The sequence below is a fragment of the Malaya genurostris genome, chromosome 1, assembly GCF_030247185.1.
Source record: "Malaya genurostris strain Urasoe2022 chromosome 1, Malgen_1.1, whole genome shotgun sequence".
Taxonomy (NCBI): Eukaryota; Metazoa; Arthropoda; class Insecta; order Diptera; family Culicidae; genus Malaya; species Malaya genurostris.
The window spans coordinates 155500443-155524219 of NC_080570.1; the positions used below are offsets into that span (position 1 = coordinate 155500443).

Genomic DNA, 23777 nt, shown 5'->3' on the forward strand with positions numbered 1-23777 from the left:
TTCAAAAGCTAAAAGGGACAGTCTTGTTGAAACTGCTCGCAAATTGTTTAGATGTTTTTCGCATGTGTTACGATATATCCCTATATAAATTTCTAAACCGATATGTAAAAATGACGTAAACTGTTAGTGGAAAGTGTATTTATTCAGAATTTGTGCGCAGTTGAAGCGATTGTGGGTAATAATGTTTTTACGCGAAACAGTGAAGTGAGTTTCGAATGTTGCACTCTAATTGTACACGTCAAATGATGTTTTTTTGTATCTTCTCATTCCGGGCTACGCCTTCCGGTGTACTACTTGTATTCGGTTTTTGTTTTCCGAGTGCTCAAAGTTTTCAGTGAAAATGAAGAAAACAGTGATTTAGAAGAAAAAAAATTCAAAAAGATGTTTATGTTTCGTTTATGTCTTTTTCTCCAATACAACATCGTATTTATACCTGCCAATATAGAAAAGACAACCGCGTCAGAAATTTTTTCGGCAGTACTGTGCCATCTAGTGGCTAGTAGTAATTACGGTGTTACCGCTTCAGTGACAGGGCGCCACATAGCTGCAGATTGCAGAAGCCAATTCAACCATTCATGTTGGTTGAAAACAACATTTTATTTCTTTAATTCAACTAAAAAAATAGTTGAATGGAAATGAAATGTGCCTTAGCTAAGAAATGACAGTACGTTTAATTTGTGAATTCAACTAAAAAAAATAGTCATTTCAACAAATATTTTATTATTATTAAGGGAATGAGAATAAAAAATCTAAATTAGCTAAAGTAAGATTTTTTTAGTTGTCTCAAAAAATAACTAACTAAAATCAGCAAATCAACTAAATTTTTCGCGAAAATGCTGATTTCGGTCGTTCCGTGTATGTAAGCCTTTCATCCAAGACGACACCAAGGTCCTTGACGTGGTCGACACGTTGAAGCGGGGTCCCAGCGATGTTATAATCAAACGGAACTGCAGTCCTGGTCCTTCGAAAGCTAATTACAGAACATTTGGCGACACACAAGACCATCATATTACGTTCGCACCAGTCGTTGAAGATGCACAGGAGGTTCTGCAGTTCTCGGCAATCAGCTTGGTTACGAACTACGTGATAAATTTTGACATCATCAGCGAAAAACAATTTTCCTCCACGCTGTAGGACAAAAGCTGCATCATTGACGAATAGTGAGAAGAGTAATGGACCCAGTGTGCTGTCCTGCGGAACTCCTGAACAGTTGGAAAAGCAGTCAGAAGAACTATTTCCAATGCAGACAGATAATTCTCGTTGCACCAGGTATGATCTTAGCCAATCGCAGAATCCAGACGAGCATCCCATTTTTTCAAGTTTAGCTAGCAGAATGTCATGGTTGACTTTGTCGAATGCAGCTTTTAGATCCGTGTAGATCACATCCACTTGCAGTTTGTTGCATATTTGCTCCATGCAGAACGATGTAAAGCTAATGAGATTAGTCTCAACAGAGCGACCCGGAAAGAATCCATGCTGGTAGGGACTAATGTATTGCTTGCAAGATGCAAAGAGTTTTTCGTAAATCAGCGTCTCAAACACCTTGGATTCCACTCCCAGCGAGGTAATGCCACGGTAGTTCACTATATTGCATTTATCCCCTTTCTTAAACACGGGGAACATCGTAGAGCGTTTCCATTCCGATGGAAATTTGTGCAGACGAAGCGACAAGTTGAATAATGCAGAAAGCGGAGCAGCTAAAATGTCGGAGCATTTTTTCAGAACAGCTGAGGGAATTATACTCGGGCCGGGTGAATATGACGACTAGATTTTGCTTATAGCCGTGATAACCATTTGGACATCCACTGCAAACACGTCCATGTCGATGACATTAGCAGGTACATCACGGACTGCTCTGCCTATCTCAGCTTGCGTTGGTGAGTCGTTCGAGAAAACACTCGAGAAGTGTTTCGCAAAAAGACTGCACTTATCAGCAGGGGACACAGCAATGTCATTGTCGAGATGCAGCCTTGACGGGAGACCATTTTCTTTCCTCTTTGTATTGACGAACGACCAGAATCCCTTCGGGTTGCGGCACAGATTCTGTTGAGTGCGATTGACATACCGCTTGTAAAGGAACTTATTGTAGCTGCGATAGTTGTTGCTGGCAACTGAGAAGTTCTGTTTGGTAAGGGGGGATCGTCGGCTACAGAATGCACGAAGAGATTTAGCACGTGCACGCTTCAGTTTCCGCAGAGTGGCGTTTGTCCATGGTGGCTTCCTCGGAGGTTGGGACCTCGGTACAGAGGCAGAGATACAATCTAGGAGAAGGCAATTGAAGCGTGCGACGGCTGAATCGATGTCGGTGTAGTTCAACTCTGCGTTCCAATCGATACGATTTAAGGAACGACGCAGCAGAGCAAGGTCGGTCTTACGAAAATTTAGCCTATCAGCGCCCGAAGTTTCGTCGTAGTGTTGCACAATATCATTTGAGATAGATATATCAAGAGCGGGATGAAAGTTGTCAAGAGCGACGACAACATCAGCAGCTTCATTAACGGCACAATCTAGAAGCGAGTTCGCGCTTGCAAACACCAAGTCCAAAAAGTGAGATTGAAAGTTGGAAACATGGCTTATCTGGCTCAGACCAAGAAAGGCAGCTCCATCGACAAGCAAGCGGCTGGCAGGAGTAGTTGTCGATACTATCGGATCGGGAAACGCATATCCATGACGAGTGGGTGACCAAACAAGCCCCGGCTGATTAAAATCCCCAAGCATTAAGAGCACATCAGATGGATCAGCTATCGTTGCAGCATATTTAGCAGCATCCAGGTGAAGCTGCATGGTACTGCAGTCATGTCGTCGTTCAGGTGGAATGTACACAGCTCCGACAAATACGTTTCGAGAGAGAAGTTTAATCTTAACCCATATCGTTTCGATTGAAGTGAACCGATCGTCCATGATCAAACCGGAGTACAACGTGTTAGACACCGCGATTAACACTCCTCCGCCACGTGTTCGAATGCTATTAGCTATGCTGCGGTCGCATCTGTAGACGTTGAAACGGTCTCCAAATAGTTGAACAGAATTGATTTGCTCGTCCAACCACGTCTCTGAGAACACATAAACATCATAATCGCTATCCAGTGCAGCCAGGTAGACATCGTCCAGTTTTGTCCTCAGTCCCCGAGTATTTTGATAATAAACACGGAGACCGCGACCGATCGCAGTACCGAGACGGCTCTGATGGCTGGAATCGAGGTGATGATGATGAATCGAGGTGATGATGATGAAGAAATTCTGGTAGGAGACAGAACCGGGTCGGGTGGCTTAGAGACCTCCAACAGGCTTCGTGTCGTGCGTCTCGGTGTCAAGTCCATCGGTGGATGAGAGTTTACTCCATTGGTGAGCCCAGCATCTCTGGAGTTACCAACGGTTGTAACAAGGTTTCGATTCGTGGGACCTTCAGAGCTCTTGGCTTCCAAAAATCCTCCGTGTTTCTCCGATCATCGAATTCTCGGAAGAAGATACCGTTCGGCCAAATGGATGGATCCAAGGCATTGTCCTTAAGTTCACGATATTTTAGAAGGAAACGCAAGGTGCTTAGTAGAGATGTATGGGTAAGCACCGAACCCGACCCGTTCTTGATAGAAAATAAAAAAAAACTTTTATCTGTACCCGACCCGAACCCTAAAAAAGTCCCGAAAGCCGAAAAAATAAATCCATATTTCTTTACTCGTACCCGTTGAAAAAGACGAAAAAAAAACGTTTCAAAATATTTTAAAATTTGTCTCAAATGTGTCGAAATTACAGTTTTAAAACAGTTAAATTGTTTAAAATCTGTTCCATTATTGTTTCGAATTTACTCCAGCATAAACTCTTAAACTAAACTTACTTCAAACTTGTTTATGATTTTATGATCGAAATGATTCAAATCATGAACAATAAGTCTTGTTTCATAAAAAAATTTCATGGTCAGGAAATGTGTTACTTGAGGAATGTATTTCATTCAAAATTCGTAGCGACAATTTTCTAACCGGGTAACACTTTTAGAACTTTCTGACAAAAAGAAGGCATTAAAAAAAGCAAAAACTACTTGAAAAGGTCGCTTGATTTTAAGCAATATTCATTTAATAATTAGAAATTATGTTTCATTTTCCACCGGCTGACATCGAAATTGACATCATAAAATACCATGAACGGGGGGCTAAACGTTGTGTTTAGGGCCGACGTTTCGAAATAATATCGCTTCATCTTCAGGGCAAAACGACAACAATTTTTTTTTTCGTCAAGTGAATTGAAACATTGAACATATATAAAAACAAGAATGGATACTTTAGTCACAGTCACTTCCCCATGCACATCGAACCAGATTGGAACCAATTTATCCAATTCAGCCATATTTCAACAAAGTGGTTAGTCGATTTTAGTCATCAATGCAGTCTGCTTCAGGAGCAATACAATCATTCTAACGCTTGTCTAATTTCTCGATGCCGTGTTTGAAGTTGTCTTTTACCTCAAAATAGGCTTCTTACTTCTTCATTTGAGTTGAATTTTTTTACTAGTGAGACTTTTTTCTTTGGGATCAGCGAATAACCAGTAGTCACTGGGGGCCAGATCTAGACTATACGGTGGATGAGGAAACAGTGTTAATCGTTTAATTTAACCATCGTTGCCATCGACTTGTGAGTCGGTGCATCGGTCTTGGTGAAATAGTAGATTTTTCTTGAACAAATGAGATCGTTTTTCCTTGAATTTTGCATTTATTAACGCTGAAAATTAATTCTGGCTTCTATCCTGAAGCACGGCTACACTTTTCCTTTGAACAAAAATAGATTGTATTCATCATTTATTAATCTCCTTCAAGAGAAATACAATCATACCAATGCTTCTCTGACTTCTCGATGCCGTGTTTGTAGAAAGGTTTGTCTTTTGCCTCAAAATGGGCTTCTTACTTCTCCACTTGAGTTGAATTTCTTACCAGCGAAAAAAAATTTTTTCGGATCCGCGAATAGCCAGTAGTCACTGGGGGCTCAATATGGACTATACGGTGGATGAAAAAGAAATTTGGCATTGTCCTTCTTGGACAAATGTCGTCGTTTTTCCTTTAATTTTGCACTCAACAACACTATTTAGTATTTGAAAAAAAAAAGCAAATACTAGATAGCGTTGGTAAATGCAAAAATCGTTTTCTTCCTTTCTCAAGATAGTCGATGAAGATTGTACTATGTGCATTCCAAAATACTGAAGTCATAACCTTCTCAGCTGACTGTATGGCCTTTGGACTAGAAATGGACAATTCGTTTGCGAACGATTCCTTTTGGAAGAATGAATGAGCAATAGTTCTTTTTTCGAGAACGGTAGTTCCTCAGTTCAAAGTCGTGGGACCCTTTTTTGCTCGCTCAACTTTTTTCTCCGAGAACGGTAGTTCTCTAATAAGAAAGCTCAGTTCTAATTTGTCGGAACGCTAACCTGGATATGGACCAACTATGAAAAGAAGGAACCAACGGCTCTGGTGTAACTAGTTCTTCCAAAAGAACTCTGCATCACTGAACGGTTCTTTCAAATGAACAGTTTTGCCCATCTCTACTTTGGACACTTCGGACGTGGTTCGCCGGCTACACTCCATTCAGATGATGATCGGATTTCATTCCGGAGTGAAGTGTTGGATCCATGTTTCATCCATAGTCATATATCGACGCAAAAAATCGGATTTATTACTTGTAAACAAGCTTAAACACTGCTCTGAATCATCAACACGTTGTTGGTTTTGATCGACTGTGAGCAAACGCGGCAATCACTTTGAAAAGAGCTTTCTCATGACGAAATGTTCATGCATAATTGTGAATACACTGTCTTATGATGTAGTACACGAATTGCAATTTCCGACAATCAAAATCCAGTTCAGTTTCTACCGTTTTACCGGTTCCCCATCGTCAAATTGAAATCTGCTACTTGCTTGCACAGTTGCTACGCAACCGAAAACAAATAACATTCCGTTTCGGCGGGATGGCAACGCCACCATCACCCATCGAGAACATGTGTTTGCCGCCGTCCTTTGCCCGCTTCTTTGCTCTAGTGCCAGAAGAAGATTAAAGCATTTTAAAATGAAACTTTTGCTCATCCGAAGAGAAAATCGACAAACAGAAAACTTTTCTATCTTCGACGGAAGATGAAACGAGTTGATTTTTTTTTTTTTGATTTTGCTCTTGCCAACGGCGCCGGAAGTGGTAGTATTTTCTAGTAGTAGTAGTAGTAGTAGTTGTAGTAACAGTCTGTCACTCGTCAGGTGACTGTTTTTAATTCTGCAGTAGTAGTTTGGATGTTTTGTTTAAATTATCACAAAAAAAATGTTTCCTGGATATGGTTGACTCACGGTCCACTCATGTAGTGGTGGCTGGAATTTTAAAGACTTTTCCTCAAATATTGACAGTCTCCTCCTTTATCCTACTGGCAGTGTTTCAATTCGACATTGCCGCTAAATGTTTGTGTTATTCCCGGATTCGACAGCAAAAAAATGGGGGAAATCCCAGACTTGGAGACACTCAATGAAGTAAGAACTTTTGAGATTTTCCCAGCAGCTTCGGTTCCTCGTATAAGTGCGCGATGAAGCGTATTTTTTTCATAATGGCACGGAAAAAAATACACAGAAGACCGTTGGGCTGAATATTCTGTGTCAAAACGGATCTCCCTCAATCTGAATGTTGGAATTCATTCAGTTCGCTGCTCGGTAAGACAGTGACGCAGACGAGAGGGGTGAAGACGGGACTTGGGTCATGCGAATGTATGCCGAAATGATTTAAAGATGAGCTGGCGACTCCAGTGAGGCTGCCGGCAAACTTGTTTTTTTTTCTCTTTCCGACGCTGTTGTGGATTTATTCGAACAACCCGATTATCCAAGATTTACAACATATGGATCAGGAAAAAAAAGAGTTGAGAAACTGGGATCAGATTGTTTTTCGTGAGATCATTTTCCGGTAGGGTTGCCATCAGCTTTGGGGCCAAGCCGAAGCTGCAGCACTGTTTTTGTTTCGAAGACGTAACGTAGTAAGGGAACTTTATACGAACATGATCTTAGCGAGGCACCTTTCACGGTTGATAACGAAAATAAGGGTATAATTTGTTGCTATTTAGTTGCTAATTAGTTATGGTACTTTTGAATTTGTTGCTCATTTTTTTAAATTTTTTTAGCACTTCGCTAAGTTTATATGAAATTAACGAAGCAACCCTCCTTCTCCTAAATAAGCCTGAAAACAAATCGAGATCCAGTGGATAATTTGTTGCTTATTAGTTGATAATTGGTTACGGTAGTTATGAAATTGCAGCTCCATTTTTTTAAAAAAAATTTTAAATAACTACCATAGCGAAGTACTAGTAAAAATAAAAAAAAAGAGCAACAAATTTAAAACTAATGTAGCTAATTAGCAACAAACTATTCACTGGGTTCCGATTTGTGTTCAAGCTTATTTTGAAGGGGTGCTTCATTAACTTCATATGAACTTAGCGAAGTACTAAAAGTAATTAAAAAAAATTGTGCAACAAATTCAAAATTACCGTAGCTAATTAGCAACTAATAAGCAACAAATTATTCACCTGTTTGCGTTACCATCGGCGAGAGGTGCCTCGCTAAGTTCATGTTCATGAACTTTATACAACTATTAGATCATATCAACAGAAAAACACCCTGGAAATGTTTTTCTAGATGGCAACCCTATCATACGGAGCATCGTACATTTACACTTTGCGCCGTCGATGAAGTTTTAAATCTCATCCGTTTGTCCTTCTATCACAGACAAGCATTCACAAGCGATATTCACTGTCATCGATATATTTTCTTTTCTATCGTTCGCCCGATGAAGACATCAAATCTGTAATTTTTTTTCTGCACAAATTGTATCCGATTTTTCCCAATTGATAAATGACTTCATCGGATTTCTTCCCCGAACATTTCAATCTTTTTGACACTGTCTTTCCTCAAAACACACATTTAACAGAAGCGATGGTGTTTTTAGTCTAATATAGTTAGTTTGTTTGGTTATAACCCGTTTAAATCGAGAACAGTTAATCTAGAGACCCAGTGTGCTAGGTGTCAAGCTGGTGAAGGAAAATATTTGCGATGTGTTTCGAAGTCCACCCAAACAAAATCTGCTCGTCTCGTCATCTGTTTATTGAAGTGCCAAGTGGTGCAAGGCGAAGAAGGAGATAACACAAATCGTTCTTCTTTACAGTGGCAAACAACAACAACAGGAAACCGATGGCCAGTGCTGCTGTTGACAATGGCTAAAATCGAATCGATAATCTCGGTTAGATGGTGGCTGATGTTAGCTAGTAGTAGGATCGAATTGAATCCTATCGTCACATAGAGCCAACAGAGATAGACAACAATCAAGACAACAATGCATTTTCTTCCCTTTGATTGAGTCTGAAACTTTGTTTAGGTATTACTAATTATGTTATTATCTGATTGAAAATTAAATTTAATGCTTGAAATCTTGGAAAACTAATTTGGAACTGAATCCTTACGTAAACTCCAAGTCACCCCGGACAAAGTGACAACATGAAGGCTATTTTAATCCTAAGGTGGTGTTTTTTTTCTGTGCGATTATCGTTAGTTAAGGAGTTAAAGAGAAAGTCAACAGCGAAGATACTCGTCGTCCTTGTTAATATTCTAAATAGACAAAATAAAACACTGAAAAAAATTAAGTTTGAACAAGAAAAAGATTTAGTTGAAAACTCTTATGTTCATAAACGTGAATTAAGCGAACAGGGAAATAATTTGTTGCTAATTAGTAACGGTGGTTTTGAGTTTGTTGCTCAATTTTTTGTTATTTGTTCGCTAAATTCATACCAAGCTCTCCTAAATAAGCTTGAAAACAAATCTAAACCAAGTTAATATTTTGTTGCCAATTAGTTGCAAATAAGTTACGGTGGTTTTGAGTTTGTTTTTTGATATTTTCTTACTTTTCGAGTGCTTTGCTAAATTTATATAAAGGTAACGAAGCACCTCTCCTAAATAAGCTTGAAAACAATTTGAAACCCAGTGGATAATTTGTTGCCAATTAGTTACTAATAAGTTACGGTATTTTGAATTTATTGCTACCTTTTTGTTTTTCGATTGATCATAGCGACAAAATTAAATTTTTTATATTTTTTTAATTGAGTTTAGCGGAAAAAATAACTTTTTTTGAAATATTTTCGTCTGATAACGAAAAACATCAGCAACATATTCAAATACAACACAATATTGATTCAGTTTCGATTTGTTTTCATGCCAATTTAGGATGGGCGCTTCATTAACTTCATATAAAGTTAGTGAATTAATCGAAAATTAAATAAAAAATAAGCAACAAATTCAAGATCACCGTAACTTATTAACAACTAAGCGGTAACAAATTATAAACTTGGTTTTGTTTTGTTTTCAAACTTATTTAGGAGCAAAATAACAAAGAATCGAGCAACAAACTCAAAAACACAATTGAGCGACAAATTCGAAAGAAAACACGAAAGAAAATTAAAATAACATGGGGTCGGAACGTAACGGTCACTAAGATAATCTATTTTAAAGTTTTTATAACAAGGCGCTTGCCTGTATTCAATAAATGGAGAATATCTTTTGAGTCAGAGAACCCACAAACTTGGTTTTGACGGCTATTGGAAGGTTATTAAAATGCCCATCCATGGATGAACCGAAAGTTGCACTTGTTTCTCTATTTCGATTAAAAATTTCCTTGTTGAACTTGGGTTGACAGACGTTTATCGCCCTACACTAAAAAATATCAATTTTTCAATGAGGTAGTATAATGACTGCTATTGAAGTTCGCTAAAATTCGTCATAGTTCGAGTCATAGTTTATCGAGAAAATTTTCAAGCGGTTCATCGTTTTTAAACAGCTTTCAGAAGTTCTAGAACAGTTTATCGAGTAGCTTTTCGCATAGTGTTTCGCGTGTTTTCTCGGGTATCCACTACCTCTGTCCTCTCGTTTCGAGCAGTTTTTTTTTCTTGAATGAAAGCTAGCTTATCGGGTAGTAAAATGACTGCTATTAAATTTCATCAAAATCCGACTTCAGATTTCGAGTTTATTGGGCAGTTTTTTAACCTTTGTTGAGGAGATTTTAAAGCAGTTAATTGCGTATTTGTTCAATAAGTGTTTTTAGTGTTTTTAGTAGTTCCTCGAGCCTTTTTGTAGAGCAGTTCTTTCTATTGAATAAATTCGACTTCGAAAGTCAAATTTAACTAGTAATTTCTAGGTAGTTTGTTGTTTGAGCTCGTTTTTGAAATTATCGCAGTTTTAAGGAAGTTTTCAAAGAGCTATATTTCAGATAATGCTCTATCACTAGCTGCCCAATATGTGCAAAAAGTATCACTACTGGACAAGAAAAAGTTTCAGTTGGAAAAAAATTTTTTTTCCTAAAATAGTACGGACGGTTTCCTTATAACTTTGGAATAAAATTTCATTTAAATCGAATGTGACGAGTGTTCCGATTTCAACTTCGAATTTTGAAAATCTATTTTTTTATTGAACGATTCGATTAGACGAATTTCATGCCAATTCGAATGTAACTTTTATCCCAAAAAACTAAAAAAAAGGAAAGGGAAAACAGTTTTTCTAGGTTAAATTTTTTCTTATACAGTACTGACACTTTTTGCGCATATCTGGCAACTAGCGATAAAGTATTCTGAGAAATCTCCCTACAAATTGAGTTTCATTGGATTTCTGGATGATTATGACTTTTAGTTTCGTTTTGGTTTCGATTAAAAGATACACGAAAATTATCAGTTTGGACAAGAAATGGGTTTTGCTGAAAAAAAAATTCTCAAAAAGTGCCCGTCTTGCGATGCATTAACCATGCGCATCTCCCACGTATCATTGCCCATCCGGAAGTTTTCAAAATATTTGCTACAAAAACAGCCTTTCAAACCTTGTCATGGAAACTCAGAAGGCTCAAAGGGTTTCTCCATGGAAGACGACGAAGTGCGAAACGCACAATTTTTCGATGGATTGCTTCAATACGATTTGGAATTGGATTTCGAATCGAGGAAGATTCGTTTTACGTGCGCTACTTTTTTGTATAGCTCCGCCCCGCTTTTTTGGTGAAAGTGATGCTAATATTTAAACAGAGTCTCGTCGCGCTCGATTTAATACCGCGAGGAAATTATGTTCACGCATATTCTGAGTTTCCTAAACAAAAATAAACCTGACAGGCTGTTTTAGTTCGCGAGAAGAAACAAACTTTACAGGTCTAAAAAATTGTTTGCCCGACCATCGCTATCATTCGTCATTATTATACGAAATTGTTTCTATCACATTCTATACTTTTGACGTTATTATATTTGATATAGTACTTTATAAGGGCATTATTTAAAATTCTGACACGCGATTACGTTAAACCGACTAGAATCTACACTCGTTTACACAACCAAAATATCGATATTACTGCGAACAACAACCGAACCAGTGACGCACTCGCACTCACGTCAATCCGGTTATGTCCTATCCATTACCCACCCGTCTGTTTTCCCCAAAACAAAATTACTGCTGGAAAAGAAACACATCCAAGCTGGTCGCTCTATTGGCGAGACACTTTATTCATCATCACCTACTTTTTGTGTGTTTTGTGCTGTCCCGACGATCTGGGTCTTATTATCTTTCAAGCAGATTAACCCCGGCAAATTCGTGGACGGGAACAGACGGGGGTTGATTGCTTTTCAATACACTGCCGCCGTGAGCGACGGGCGGAATCGGCATTTCATCAACCGCAAATTATTCCGGAACCCTTTGGCCAATACCCAAAACTAGCAGACTCACGTTACACCCACCGTCTACTCCGGGTGGAATTGCGAAATTCAATCATTCCGCAGAGCAGATTCAACCCTACTCAATTGGGTCCCCGGTCGGGTAGTATGTTTTCTTTTTTTTTTGGTTTTCGTTTTCTCTCCTCAAAACCGAGCTACTGGCAGTAAATTTCGACAATCTCGACGATCTCTCCCGGAGACCGGACCGGAGTCGGGGGGGCACTTTGATGATTGAGACTGTAAACGGGTTACGTAAAGTGGATTGTTGTTACACTAGGCATCGAAGGTAGTGGGGTTCTTTCTAGTTTCCGGAAGCTAGTGATCTAATTTTGTTCACAGTTCTGTGGTTTGGACTAAGGACTGAGTGCTAGAAATGGGTAAAGAAAGGCTTTGTTGTGCCAATTGTGACTGAAAAACGGATTGTCAAAAGAAGAGTGGTTCTTGGTGCTTGGTTTGGTTGTGGAAGATCCAGTATTCATGTTAGGGAAGCAGCATATTTCGTTGTAAATATGCTAAAATTGAAGAGAAAAAAGTCAAAAACAGACGCAACAGATCGATCACACTGTGCCTAATAACAAACTAAAGTAGCAGCGAAATAATCGACAATAATCTAGTCGCAAGATTTGGATCGGAAAATAAGGGACATGCAGTGCCCCTGTTTTTTTTTTGGCTTGGAAAACCACGTGCGCTTATTACAATCCAGTTTCTTATAAGCAAACCCCTAGATGACTGTCTTTCTACTTCCATGACGTTGGTAAAATGATAATCCCTTGAACAAGCCCCACAAATTGTACTAGTAAGTTCAGTCTGACCCGCAAATGTACGCTACAAATCCTCACGCTCTTTCTCCGCCTCTTCGGTTTCAGTAGGATCAATCAATCGTGTTTTGATATTTCATCTAATGAACAAATCAAATAACGAATACGGAGGGGAGTTTTATTCTATTCGTTGCAGGGTAAAAAAAAATTATTCTATCTTGATCAGAATAGTTTACTGATAGAGCTAAATGTTAACAGAAGTTTTCTGGAAGAACACGGCAGGTTCTTCGATGCTGTTACACAGGAAAATGTCTAAAAAGTACATGAAATGGTGTTGTTTGATCGAATAAAAGCGCCCAACACGCTCGTTACGTTTTGGACGAAATTATGTTGAACACGAACGCAAGCGCACTTCGGAAGCGTGTTTGTCCGTGGTGATGTCGAATGTAATGGACTGCGAAAATTATTGCCAATTATCAAAGGCTGAAATAGTTGCGAAACGACCTCACATGGAACAAAGCACAAAGTTTTATTACAAGAGCCGTCACACAAGAGCATCCCAACCAAGTCCAGAATTCACGATTCAGGACTTCAACTACTAATGCTTATTTCGGTGAAATAGATTTCGAGAAAATGTTACACCATCAGTAGACGATTTCTGGACATTGGTTAGCATCTACCGAAGAGATGGCTAACCAATGATAGTGCTTATGGAATGGTGAGTCAAAAACGAAACATAAAACTAAGTGAAAAACCTTTTTTAATCTACCTAATGTGGTGTAAAAATGCCTTTCTCATATTACCTATATTTTCGGAAACATCACTGGAAGATTCTGTCAAGATTTGTTCAACACAAATATAGAACCATTAGATGTAATGTCACATAATATTATTAGCAAATTCCGGCAAAAATCGATGCAATCTTCAATTGAATCGATTCGCTCTCCTTTTCCTTTTCCCCATTACACAATACAAGCAGGTTTAGAATTTTCCCTATACAAAAATCTCAGAATTGCGGAAGCAAATGATGTCCTCATGGTAATAACCAAATCATGTATATAATAGGGCTGAAAAGTCACCACTTGTGGCTGAACACCCAATTTAAATCTTATTAATTTAATTTTAACTCATATTCCAATAGATAGTTTTTAAAAAAAAAATATTTTGTTTAAACTTGAATAAAATCAAAAATTTTCTCTGGTATAAACTACCATCACCTTTTCACTTTGTAAACAGTTATGTCAAGTTAACATAGATTTAAATGTGGCAACCCTGTGTGTTCTACAAAATTGAACTAAGCACGCTGTGTGCTAGGCGGTGGCGTTTTCTTCTTCCTTACCAGCACGTACCGATGCGTACCGATTTTGCATCATTTTTTGTGACAGTTTGAAAGTTTTGATACTCAATGCCCAATAATTTCGGAACCGGAAGTCGGATCTGGATGAAATTGCACAGTATCTTTTAAGACACTGGGAGCTTTAATTTGAATCATGATTTGTGAAAATCGGTTTAACCGTTGCTGAGAAATCGTAGTGAGTTCCGGTTTTGGAGCTTTTCTTTACTATTATCGGTGCTTCCGGAAGCGGAAACCGGGTACTAGCAGTTTCAATGTAGATTTATATATCCACTCACAAACAAATTCTGGAAACTAGATGATGCTTAATTCTTCAAGTTTTATAAAAATGTTTTATGTAAAATTAAGAAAAAAATATTCGCACAAGATTCCATTTTAGTAGAAGCCAATTGCCGGGCCTTTTTTGCTGGATTCCTTCCATCAAGTCTTGTGCAACCTCTGGGGTCACACTCCTCGTTGAACTGCTTCTTGCTGATAGTTGTGTTTCGCGTCGTCAGTTGAGTTCCATTTGACGGTGTGATCCCATATTTTCTATTGATCTTAACTTAATGGCATCATGCAAAATCCCACCAAAAAAGAAAAAAACGAGGCAGCAGACGTTTTGTCAGATCCCAGATCAAGTCACAAAAACAAATTGCCTGTCGCACGTGATATTTCGTTGTAAATTCGTAAAATATTTCTGTTTAGGAAGTTGCTTGAAATCACCAATGCTTTCATCATTCTATCACGTAATCAAACTTCGTCAGTAACAATTTTCATCGGCAGGTTCTGCGAGTACTGACCACTCTCTTTTTGACGTTCTTGATGATTCGGGTTTTCGATATCGCCCCGACCCAGTCTTGTAGGTGGTCGATAAACGCATTCCGAACAGTTCTATTTCATTTGTTTACAGTTGATTTAGCGAGCGAGTAGTTCGGATTTTCGCGATGCGCGAGAAAAATGTTGTGGCACATTGATAAAAAAAAAGTCATTTTCTCGGATATTAGCGAACCGATTTCAATAATTTAGGCTTGTTGGAGAGTTATATTGAGTTGTAGATGGAGTTCGAAGATCCTACGGTTGGCAGTTCAAGTTTCGGAGATATAATCGTACAAGTAATCAATTGCTGATACATTTGTTTTAAGGAATGTTGCCGAATATGTGTGACCTAAGCACTGAAACACGCTTTTCTGAACTACCCGAATCAATTTGTATTAAAAATAGCCTGAATTAGTGTCAGAAATTGTCTCAACATAAAAAGGCAAAACACGTTTTAATCAGTTTAACAAAAAATTAACCAAACGGCTAAACGTCTTATTCCGAATGCCGTCCTTTTTTCTCGAGTAAAGCCGTACTTATGGGAAACAAAAAATCGCAGCGAAAATTCCAACGACAACCGCAGGACTATTTTTCAGCGCGGAATCGTGAGTTCCGGACGATAGAACGTCCATTGGAATAAAGTACATTATTTTGGCAGATTAATCGCCCAATCCATCTTCCGCGGGTATGTAGATCCGTCACAAAGAAAGAATGGAAAAAAAATCCCCGGAAGATGTACATCTTCACCGGTAAAATTAAATTTATCATTTTTGGTCATTTTTTTCCAGCGACTGAAAACAACGCACAAAGCACACAAACGATGACACAGGAAGTGATTCAATTTTTACTATTATTTACGAGGGACAGTGCTGCCAGGCCGTGCAGATCGGATCGGACTTTGGGAGCACTAAACAAAGTCAAAATCTGCCCTCCCACATGTCGGACGAGGAGAGTTACTTCCGGCAATTAATTTTGGGTAAATATAAATATGTACCTTTTTCATCTGGAGGGTAAAAACCTCAGCAAGCGTGCGCTTTTTTTCGACTCTACCCCCACCACGCACTACCGGGAGACTGTTGAGAGAATTTCTTAGCCACAAAAAAAAATAATAAACAAGCAAACCTCGCCGACAGACGACGGGGCAAAAAGTCGCGCACAGTTCGGTTCGATGTCAGGTTGGTTGTCCTGGCCTACTGCGCGAGACACGCTCTGCTGAAATGCTACTGCTGACAAGGAATTTAATCTCTTGTACGAGACAAACATAAATCCAGGAATGCCTCGTTGTTGTTGTTTTTTCTTCTTTTCTTTAGGTGAGGGGTTGATTGTTTGTTCTGTGCGATTTGTTTTATCTTGTAGCCACCGTCTCCTACTGGGAGGGTTTCGTCCGATCCGGACTCCGTGGCAGGACACTCGAGGAATCCACAAAAGAATGTTTGATGAAATAGTTCCGGTGAAACAGAATAGCTGTAGGAAGCAGGCGGGGTGCCATGAATCAACTTAGACATTGTGTATTTATTTTAAACCACATCGGTTTTTGTGTCAAGGTCGAAACGATGAAGTTTTATGGTGGCAGTCATTTTTCATATGGTCTTAAAGATGATTCAGGAAAAAGTAAAAGAATTTATTACAAGTTTCTTTTTTCAACTTTAGTCGAGATTTTTAAGATGATTCACAACATCTAATTGAAATATTCTAGCCAAAATATATTCATGATATACGATTGGTGATGTTTTTCAAGAGCATATTTTTTGTTTTTTTTTAAATCCCAGTGTGCTTATCACATCTCAAACTGAGAGGTGTTGGAATTCGCTTGAAACGGCTGGTCACTGTTTCGATATTCTCACGATTTAGTGACCTACCCTACCGGACTGCCAACAAATGCTCTTCAAACGATTTCGCTACGTTGATTTGGCCACAGTTGCGAATAGTTCGAATTTTCGCAATGCACGAGCAAAATTTTCGAGTTTCTATTTTGTATCGTAACACTCTCCAAAGAGTTGCTGATCGGAAAGTTTCAATTTCAACTTCAGATCCATGACCATAATTTGGTCTACGGTTCCCTAAAAATAATCAGTGAGGCTTATTTGATCAAATTGCGGTTTGACGTTTCGTCAAAAGATATAAAAACAGCGCCTAAAAGTGCATCCTATTATTTTACCCTAGATCTAGGCGATGGTTTGATTTTACCAGCCCATCGCTGCACACGTTATTCAAACAGGTTCCTCGCAGAAACATCTCCGGCAACAAGATGATGATGATGATGCAGATTTCTGTCCAGGAACAATTTGTGGCATTCGTCGATACCCGAAACCCACTACAGAGTTGCTCATTCGTAAGTTGCCATTTCAGAACTGACCAGCCCTAGTAAGGCTCATCGGGTCGTTCTGTTCAGGCAAATTTAACTGACCTATCCGTAGAGCTATAGTTTAAATATCGGTTGTGCATCGACCTTGAAAGCACGGTTTGAACCCAAGCCAAATTCTGCTGCCATCTACCTTTTGCAATAGGAATAATTTTGTGCACGTAGGATTGCAGGTTTCAGGGATCGTTGGTCTTCACTTCCAACGGATTCGTCGGATTCGACTTTAGATATTAGAAATTAAAACATTGCTTAAGGAAGAAAAATGTACGTTTGCTGCAACTGAATAACACCAAGAGTGTTATCTACATTCAATATTTTTGGGAATGCAAAGCAATTCAATTTTCTAAACATAGCAATGCAATTCATGCATGTTGAAGAATAAAGTACAACATGCACTGAAGTCTCCCACATCGTACCCCACAAAAAAATAGTGTTCTAGTGTTATCTCGATAAAAATTTGTTTGAAAACATCGACTTTGGGACTGGCAAAAATTTTGGGATATGATGATTCCGGTTTTCGATTTCAATCATCAATTTCGACAACTTAACGAGCGAGTAGTTCGGATTTTTGCGATGCGCGAGAAAAATTTTGTAGCGCATCGATAAAAAAGTCATTTCCACATATTATTCTGGTTCGAGAGTTACATTGGGTTGTTGATGGAGTTTGAAGATCCTATGGTTGGCAGTTCAAGTTTCGGAGATATAATCGTACAAGCTATCAATTGTCAAGTTCAAATCTAGTAATGCTGATACAGTTGGTTCGAGGAGTGTTGCGAATTTGCGAAATCGAAAAATTTCTAATATTTTTTTACATTTCGTCTTTGACTAATCAGTGCTATTTGCCTTTCTCTATAGAAAGGTATTAGAATTTCTGGAAAAACCGACTTTTGAACGGAGCCTCGGAGACCCATAGTGTTATATACCATTCGACTCAGTTCGACGAGATCGGAAAATGTCTGTGTGTGTATGTTTAACAAACTTGGGCTCATTTGAAAGCTACTGTCGGGTCATTGATCAAGTTCGAAGATCAAATGGCTGTGACTTTCGGTTCCGGAGATATGATTGTATAAGTGACGGAATTGACAAAACACGTTTTTTACCGCTCTAATGTATATAAGGGTGCCAAAATTTTGGGATTGCCTCTAATTTCGTAAAGCGCTATTGCTCAGAAGATTAAACATCTCGAAAAAAGTCCTCATGCAAAATTTGAGCTAAATTGGACAAGGCTAAGAACTGCTGCCCAGCGGTTAAAGTTTGAAAATTTTCGATCTTGACAAAGCACCATACATGAAATTTCTGAAATCAAAAAAATTTTTTTGATGCCAAAAATCTTAAAACTGCATGAAACGTCGAGATTTAGTGTTATCTCAAAAAAAAAATTTCTTGAAAAAATTAATTTTCTGGGACTTTGATATTTTTACTTTTGGTGTCTACTGTCGTGAAATGAGCTCAGAGCAATCTTTTCCTAAAACTATGAATAGTCATAGTTGAGAATGAACATGGAGGCGTTTACAGCACAAAATCACAGAAAGAGATTTCATTCCTTACTTTATGCCCTTGACGGTACCCGATCGGATGAAATTATCAAAGTTGTATCAAATTTTGATATATAATGTTCAAAACACAAATTTTTTTATCGTAGTATCGTAGTTTTGATCGGGTAGAGTTACATGAAAACTGCATCTTAATCACCTAGTGGCATGATGATGTCTTTCTGTCGGCATTCAAATGCACTCTTTTTTTTGGGAACCGCATAGAAAATTGCATCAAAACCCCTAACTTTAAAAATTTCCCTTAAAAATTCCGCAGAAAGTTTCTGTTAAAAAGCCGCATACTTTGGAAATTTGCATAAAATGGAACAACCAGGGACGCCTGGAAAGAGGGTCATTATATGAAACAGCAAGGAACGCCTGTAAAATGGAACAATATTTGGACCCGATACCAGAATAGAATGAAACACCTAAAAAGTGAAACATTATATGAAAAGGAATTCCTGGAAAGTGGAACATTATAACAGCTTGAAACAAGTGAAAAGTGAACCATTATATGGAACAGTAAGGAACACCAGCAAAAAAAGAACAATATATGTAACCGATACTGGAATAGAATGGAATTTCTGGAGAGTGGAACATTAGATGGAAAGGAACGCCTGAAAAATGATAAATTATATAGAACAACCAGGAACAAGTGGAAAGTGGACTATTATATGGAACAGTAACGAACGCCTGGAAAATGGAGCAATATATGGAACCGACACAAGAATAGAATGAAACATCGAAAAATTTGAACATTATATGGAAAGGAACACCTGGGAAATGAAACAACATAGAACAGTAAGAAACGCCTAGAAAATGAAATAATATATGGAGTCGATACAAGAATAGAACGGAACATTTGGAAAGCGGAACTTTATATGGAAAGGATATGGTGATTTTTCAAGATATATGAAAATTCCACTAAGGTGACTAAGAAGGGTTTTTTTAGATTAGCATTTCGCCATGTTCTCATACAAATAGGCAACGCAAATGTCAAGCACTAGTTTGAAAAAATAATGCTGACCGTATGACATAAACACTGAAGCATGCTTTTGTGAACTACTCGAATCAATCTGAATCAGTTGGTGTCAAAATTAGTATCCGAAATTATTTAATAAAAGTATGAACTATATTTTCATGAGACTGTTATGAAACAAGAGAAAGGCATTATCACACCACTAGGTGGATTAAGAAGGTTTTTTTCCTTTGTGGTGTCGCTAAGGATGACTAAGACGGGTTAGAATGTTAACAATCATGATATTTTGATATTACGAAAGATTGGAATTTTAACAGTTTGAATCTGTTGATTTTTCATGTTCGGAATGTTTAAAATTTGCTCCATTCGGCGAAATGTTCCTTTCGGCGAAATGTCCCTTTCGGCAAAATTACCCTTTCGGCGAAATGACCTTTTCAGCGAAATGACCCGCTCCCGTAAAAGAGACGTATGAAATAAAGAAACGAATCACGTCAATAGAATAAGCGATGAGAAACGCGTATGAATTGAGCTCTCCACAACTTATAGTGTTGAAGAACGAGAAATAACATGAAAGAATTTTTTCCAGATTAGATTATTCTTAAAAGCTCAAATGAATAGATAAAACATCGTTCCTTAAAATTAGAAACAAATTAAAAAACTGTTGAATCAAGTGACAGTTTAATTACTGAAAGTAGGAAAAGGGAAATTGTGGCCTTTTACGACATGGAAGTTGAAACCCAGTGGATCCATTTTTTTGCCACTGGATTCCACACGGCTGCTAGACTCTAGGTTCCATCCGGAGAAGGAGAATAGGTACTATCAATCTCCTATTGGACCCCAGTCCCCGGTTCCCGAGTTCGTTGGAAAACTGAATAACGATGTTTTACGTTCAATAGACCAGGAGCAACACACTTAGAAAATGGAAACTCACCTGGCAGTGGCACCAGCATCCAGCTGATCCCGAGCGTTAGCACCGTTGATGGCAGGGCCAGCAGAAGACGCCGACTGGTCAGCGCTCCGAACCGGTACAGCACGTTCAGCCCGTTGACGGAGGTGGACAAATCCGAGGTGAGGGCGGCGGCCACTCCGTGGTACGGCAGTAGCAACATCAGCGCCACCAAGGTCAACATCAGTGCCAGGGTGACCGTCGTCGTGACCAGTTCCATCCCGTCGTGACCGGTTCAATACTTGATCATACGATGGCGGCGGCTGTGGCGGTGGTGGTGGTGGCGGCCTAGACGACTGTCGATGGCCGCTGCTTTCCGGTGGCCGGATTTCACGGTACGCTTCCGGCTCGATCTGTGCGTGTGCGTGTGCGTGATGATGTGGATAGGTGGGGGAGTGAAGTTGGATATTGATTGCTGATATTATTCAATATATTTTGGCTTGCTTTGATTTGTTTATATTTTTTGGCTTGTCGGATTTTGATTCGGGATTGTACCGCCTGGAGGCGTTTTGATTTTTTTTTGATTTTACCGGTTTCGAGTATATTCAATTTTACTTCCGTTTTAACGATTTAACTATATTTTGTTTATACGAACAACTTGATTTTAATTTGTTATAATAGTGGTGGTAGTAACTAGCTTTAGGTTTTCGGTTTAATATTGCCGCTGAGCTTAGCTTAGCTGTGACTTTTTAACTGTTTTTTTTAATTAATTATTAGTGGCTATCTGTTTACTTGGTGTTTAACAAACGGTTGCTTTAACGGTACACTCAACTGTTTATTGAGGTGGTGTGATTGTATATGGTTAGTTGTGAGCTTAGTAAACATACATAGAAAGAGATAGAAGACAGAATAGCAGAGTTTTGTTCTGGTTGTTGTTGTTGTCCATATTTCAAAAATTTTATTTGTTTCCTTCTTTTTTTGTTGTTTTGTTTACTGTATCGAAAGTTTGAAGAGATAGTTTTGTGTGTCAGTCAGTCATAGGAGGCTGTGGTGCTAGTTGTTTTTGACTGTCGGCGGCCAGAGTTTCTGACAGGTGCAATGGGAAGAGAGAGAGTGCGACTGTTTTGCTTGACTGAGGGTAACAAGTGTTTGCTTGTGTTCTGAATATTTGATTTGACGTGACATTTATTAAGACTACGATTCACACTGCATCATAACTTTACTTTTTCTTCATGCCGAAAAATCATCGCGAGCCGACGACCAGTTTCCGGTGCCATTCCGTGTGGTTTCTTCTTCTTCTGCTTCTTCTTCGTATTATTTCACCCAAAAAAAAACACGCACTTTTTTTCGCTCTCTCGAATGAAACCAATTCCAGCTATGCATCAACAGCAACAATAACAATTCCACTTCCTTTGATTGAATGCTGATCCGATGGAAAATGTGCCGCACAAGTTCAGAGCGGAAACGCGCTTGTTACAGTACAGAGGTATTGGCACAGAGTACTTTTCCGCTTACGCGCGTTCCACCGGTTATTCGGGTACTGTTGTTAGCGGGAACGGGGGCAGGCAATGCCACAATGAATCTCCGGAAAGCGCAAAACGAAATCGTTGCGCCATCGATGATGCAGAAAAAACCAACGCCAACGATAAAACGAAAACTAAAACAAAAAAAAACTTACACCGATTTACCAAAATATTTAAGCGACCCAGCAACCAGTATTTTCCATCGCCATCGGCGAGGCCAGGCGAGGCGTCGAGTTCCGCGGTCTGGTGGATGCAAAACTTTTTTTTCACTGTTTACTGTTTTTACTTTTTTCTCTCTTTTCTATTGCTCTATTTTGCCCCTAATCTAGGCCGTCACTTGAAATCCATCGCAGCAGGCTTCAATTATTACTATTTGCATCGGGCATTGGCTGTCGGACAACCGCAACATCCAGCACATCCATGGCAGAATGGGAGGCTTTTTTGTGCCCCGGAGAAATCGGAGGCCCTGTCCGTCGTTCGTTCGTTCCGTCTGGCGGTCTGGTCTGTCTGCTTTGTCCGTTCGTCTATGCGCCCGCTGGCAGTGATATCGATTTTCATTCACAAAATGACACAAACTTCCATACACACCACCACCGTCGTTGTCGTACAAGCGTGCTCATCATATTGCCGCTCTCTTCATCGGTTTCCCCAACGGGACCCCAGCTCCGGCCTAGAATGCATTTTCAATTTTCTCTACATCACATGTGCGAGTGCCGTTTTATTTTATTTTCTTTATTTTATTTTTTGTAATAACATCCGATGCCCCCCCTCGAACCGATCCGCTTCTCAAAATGGCAAATCAGGAGCGCACTTTTGCCTCTTGTTATCTTGTTCACTGCGTCAGAAAGAAAAAAAAACCCGTAGCACGAACAAGTCAAGGACCCTCCGGAACCGACCGACGAAAGTGACCAATCAACAACGTACACTGACTCGCGGTTACCGCGCGCGGGGTTCGACCGAAACGTACGAAACCTACCATCAACTGGTCGAAGTAGGCCGCAAAACGAATCGATTGGTAAAACACGGACGCTCTCCTGTCCTCGCGAAACTGCCTACTATGCCAGATGATGGGCTATGCAAACTAAAACAATGTACACCCCGTCGTCGTTGTCACCGTTTCCTCCACGCTTCAACTAGAATTCCTTCATTTTGTTTAGCTTCTCCTCCAATAAGAGAGAGAGAAGAACCACTCCGGCAGGATCGAACCACGGCGATTAACTGACTGACTGACTCAAGAAGGACCGATGCTCGAACTGCAACTGAATGGACATCGGTTCCGTGCTGCCGTCTAACGGTGCTGTCGGATGGATGCTGCAAAGGACACTCGCGCGTAACGCCAGCCCGAAAATCGGGAACTCAGCACCTTCTTCCCCTTTCGCGCTTTGCTACCACTCAGTGATGACGTCCGGATCGGGATCGGTCGAGTGATGACGATGATGAAACGGAAACGGCCGATGGCATTGCGATACACTTCACTTCAATCGATGACGTCTTATTTGGTGCAGTGCCAGTGCCGATACACGTGATTTACTACTGCACCGTGAGTTCTGATGGTTCTGGCTTCGCGGAACTCAATTCGGTTGAGCGCGCTCTCCGTCCGATGGCGGTTTCGTACGCACCCGGTCGTTACAACGACATCGCGTGAGTTACGACGACGCTGGATCGGGGAGCCAACTTTTTTTCACCGGTCCGCTTTCGGTGGGCTTTACTGTTCGGTTCACCGTTTGAAAATGCATGTTATTACGGAAATTCAATAGGAAAAGTGAGTGGAATAATCAGTAGCAATTATTAGTAACGAAGATCTGAACCTGATAAATAAAAATCTGAAAATATAAAACGGGTGGCTAACGTC

The 23777-nt window shown here is 39.5% G+C and overlaps 1 protein-coding gene across 1 annotated transcript in view; it reads right to left on the reverse strand.

The window, feature by feature from the left end:
• LOC131426294 (neuronal acetylcholine receptor subunit alpha-7) overlaps positions 1 to 23173 on the reverse strand; it is a 325402-nt gene extending 302229 nt beyond the window's left edge. Inside the window, exons 1-2 of the mRNA XM_058588913.1 lie at positions 21626 to 23173; positions 20448 to 20815 (exon numbers count right to left, since the gene is read on the reverse strand). Of these exons, the coding sequence (XP_058444896.1) occupies positions 20448 to 20682 (235 nt within the window). The 5' untranslated portion in view covers positions 20683 to 20815; positions 21626 to 23173. The remainder of the gene's footprint in view (positions 1 to 20447; positions 20816 to 21625) is intronic.
• Positions 23174 to 23777: the final 604 nt, after the last annotated feature.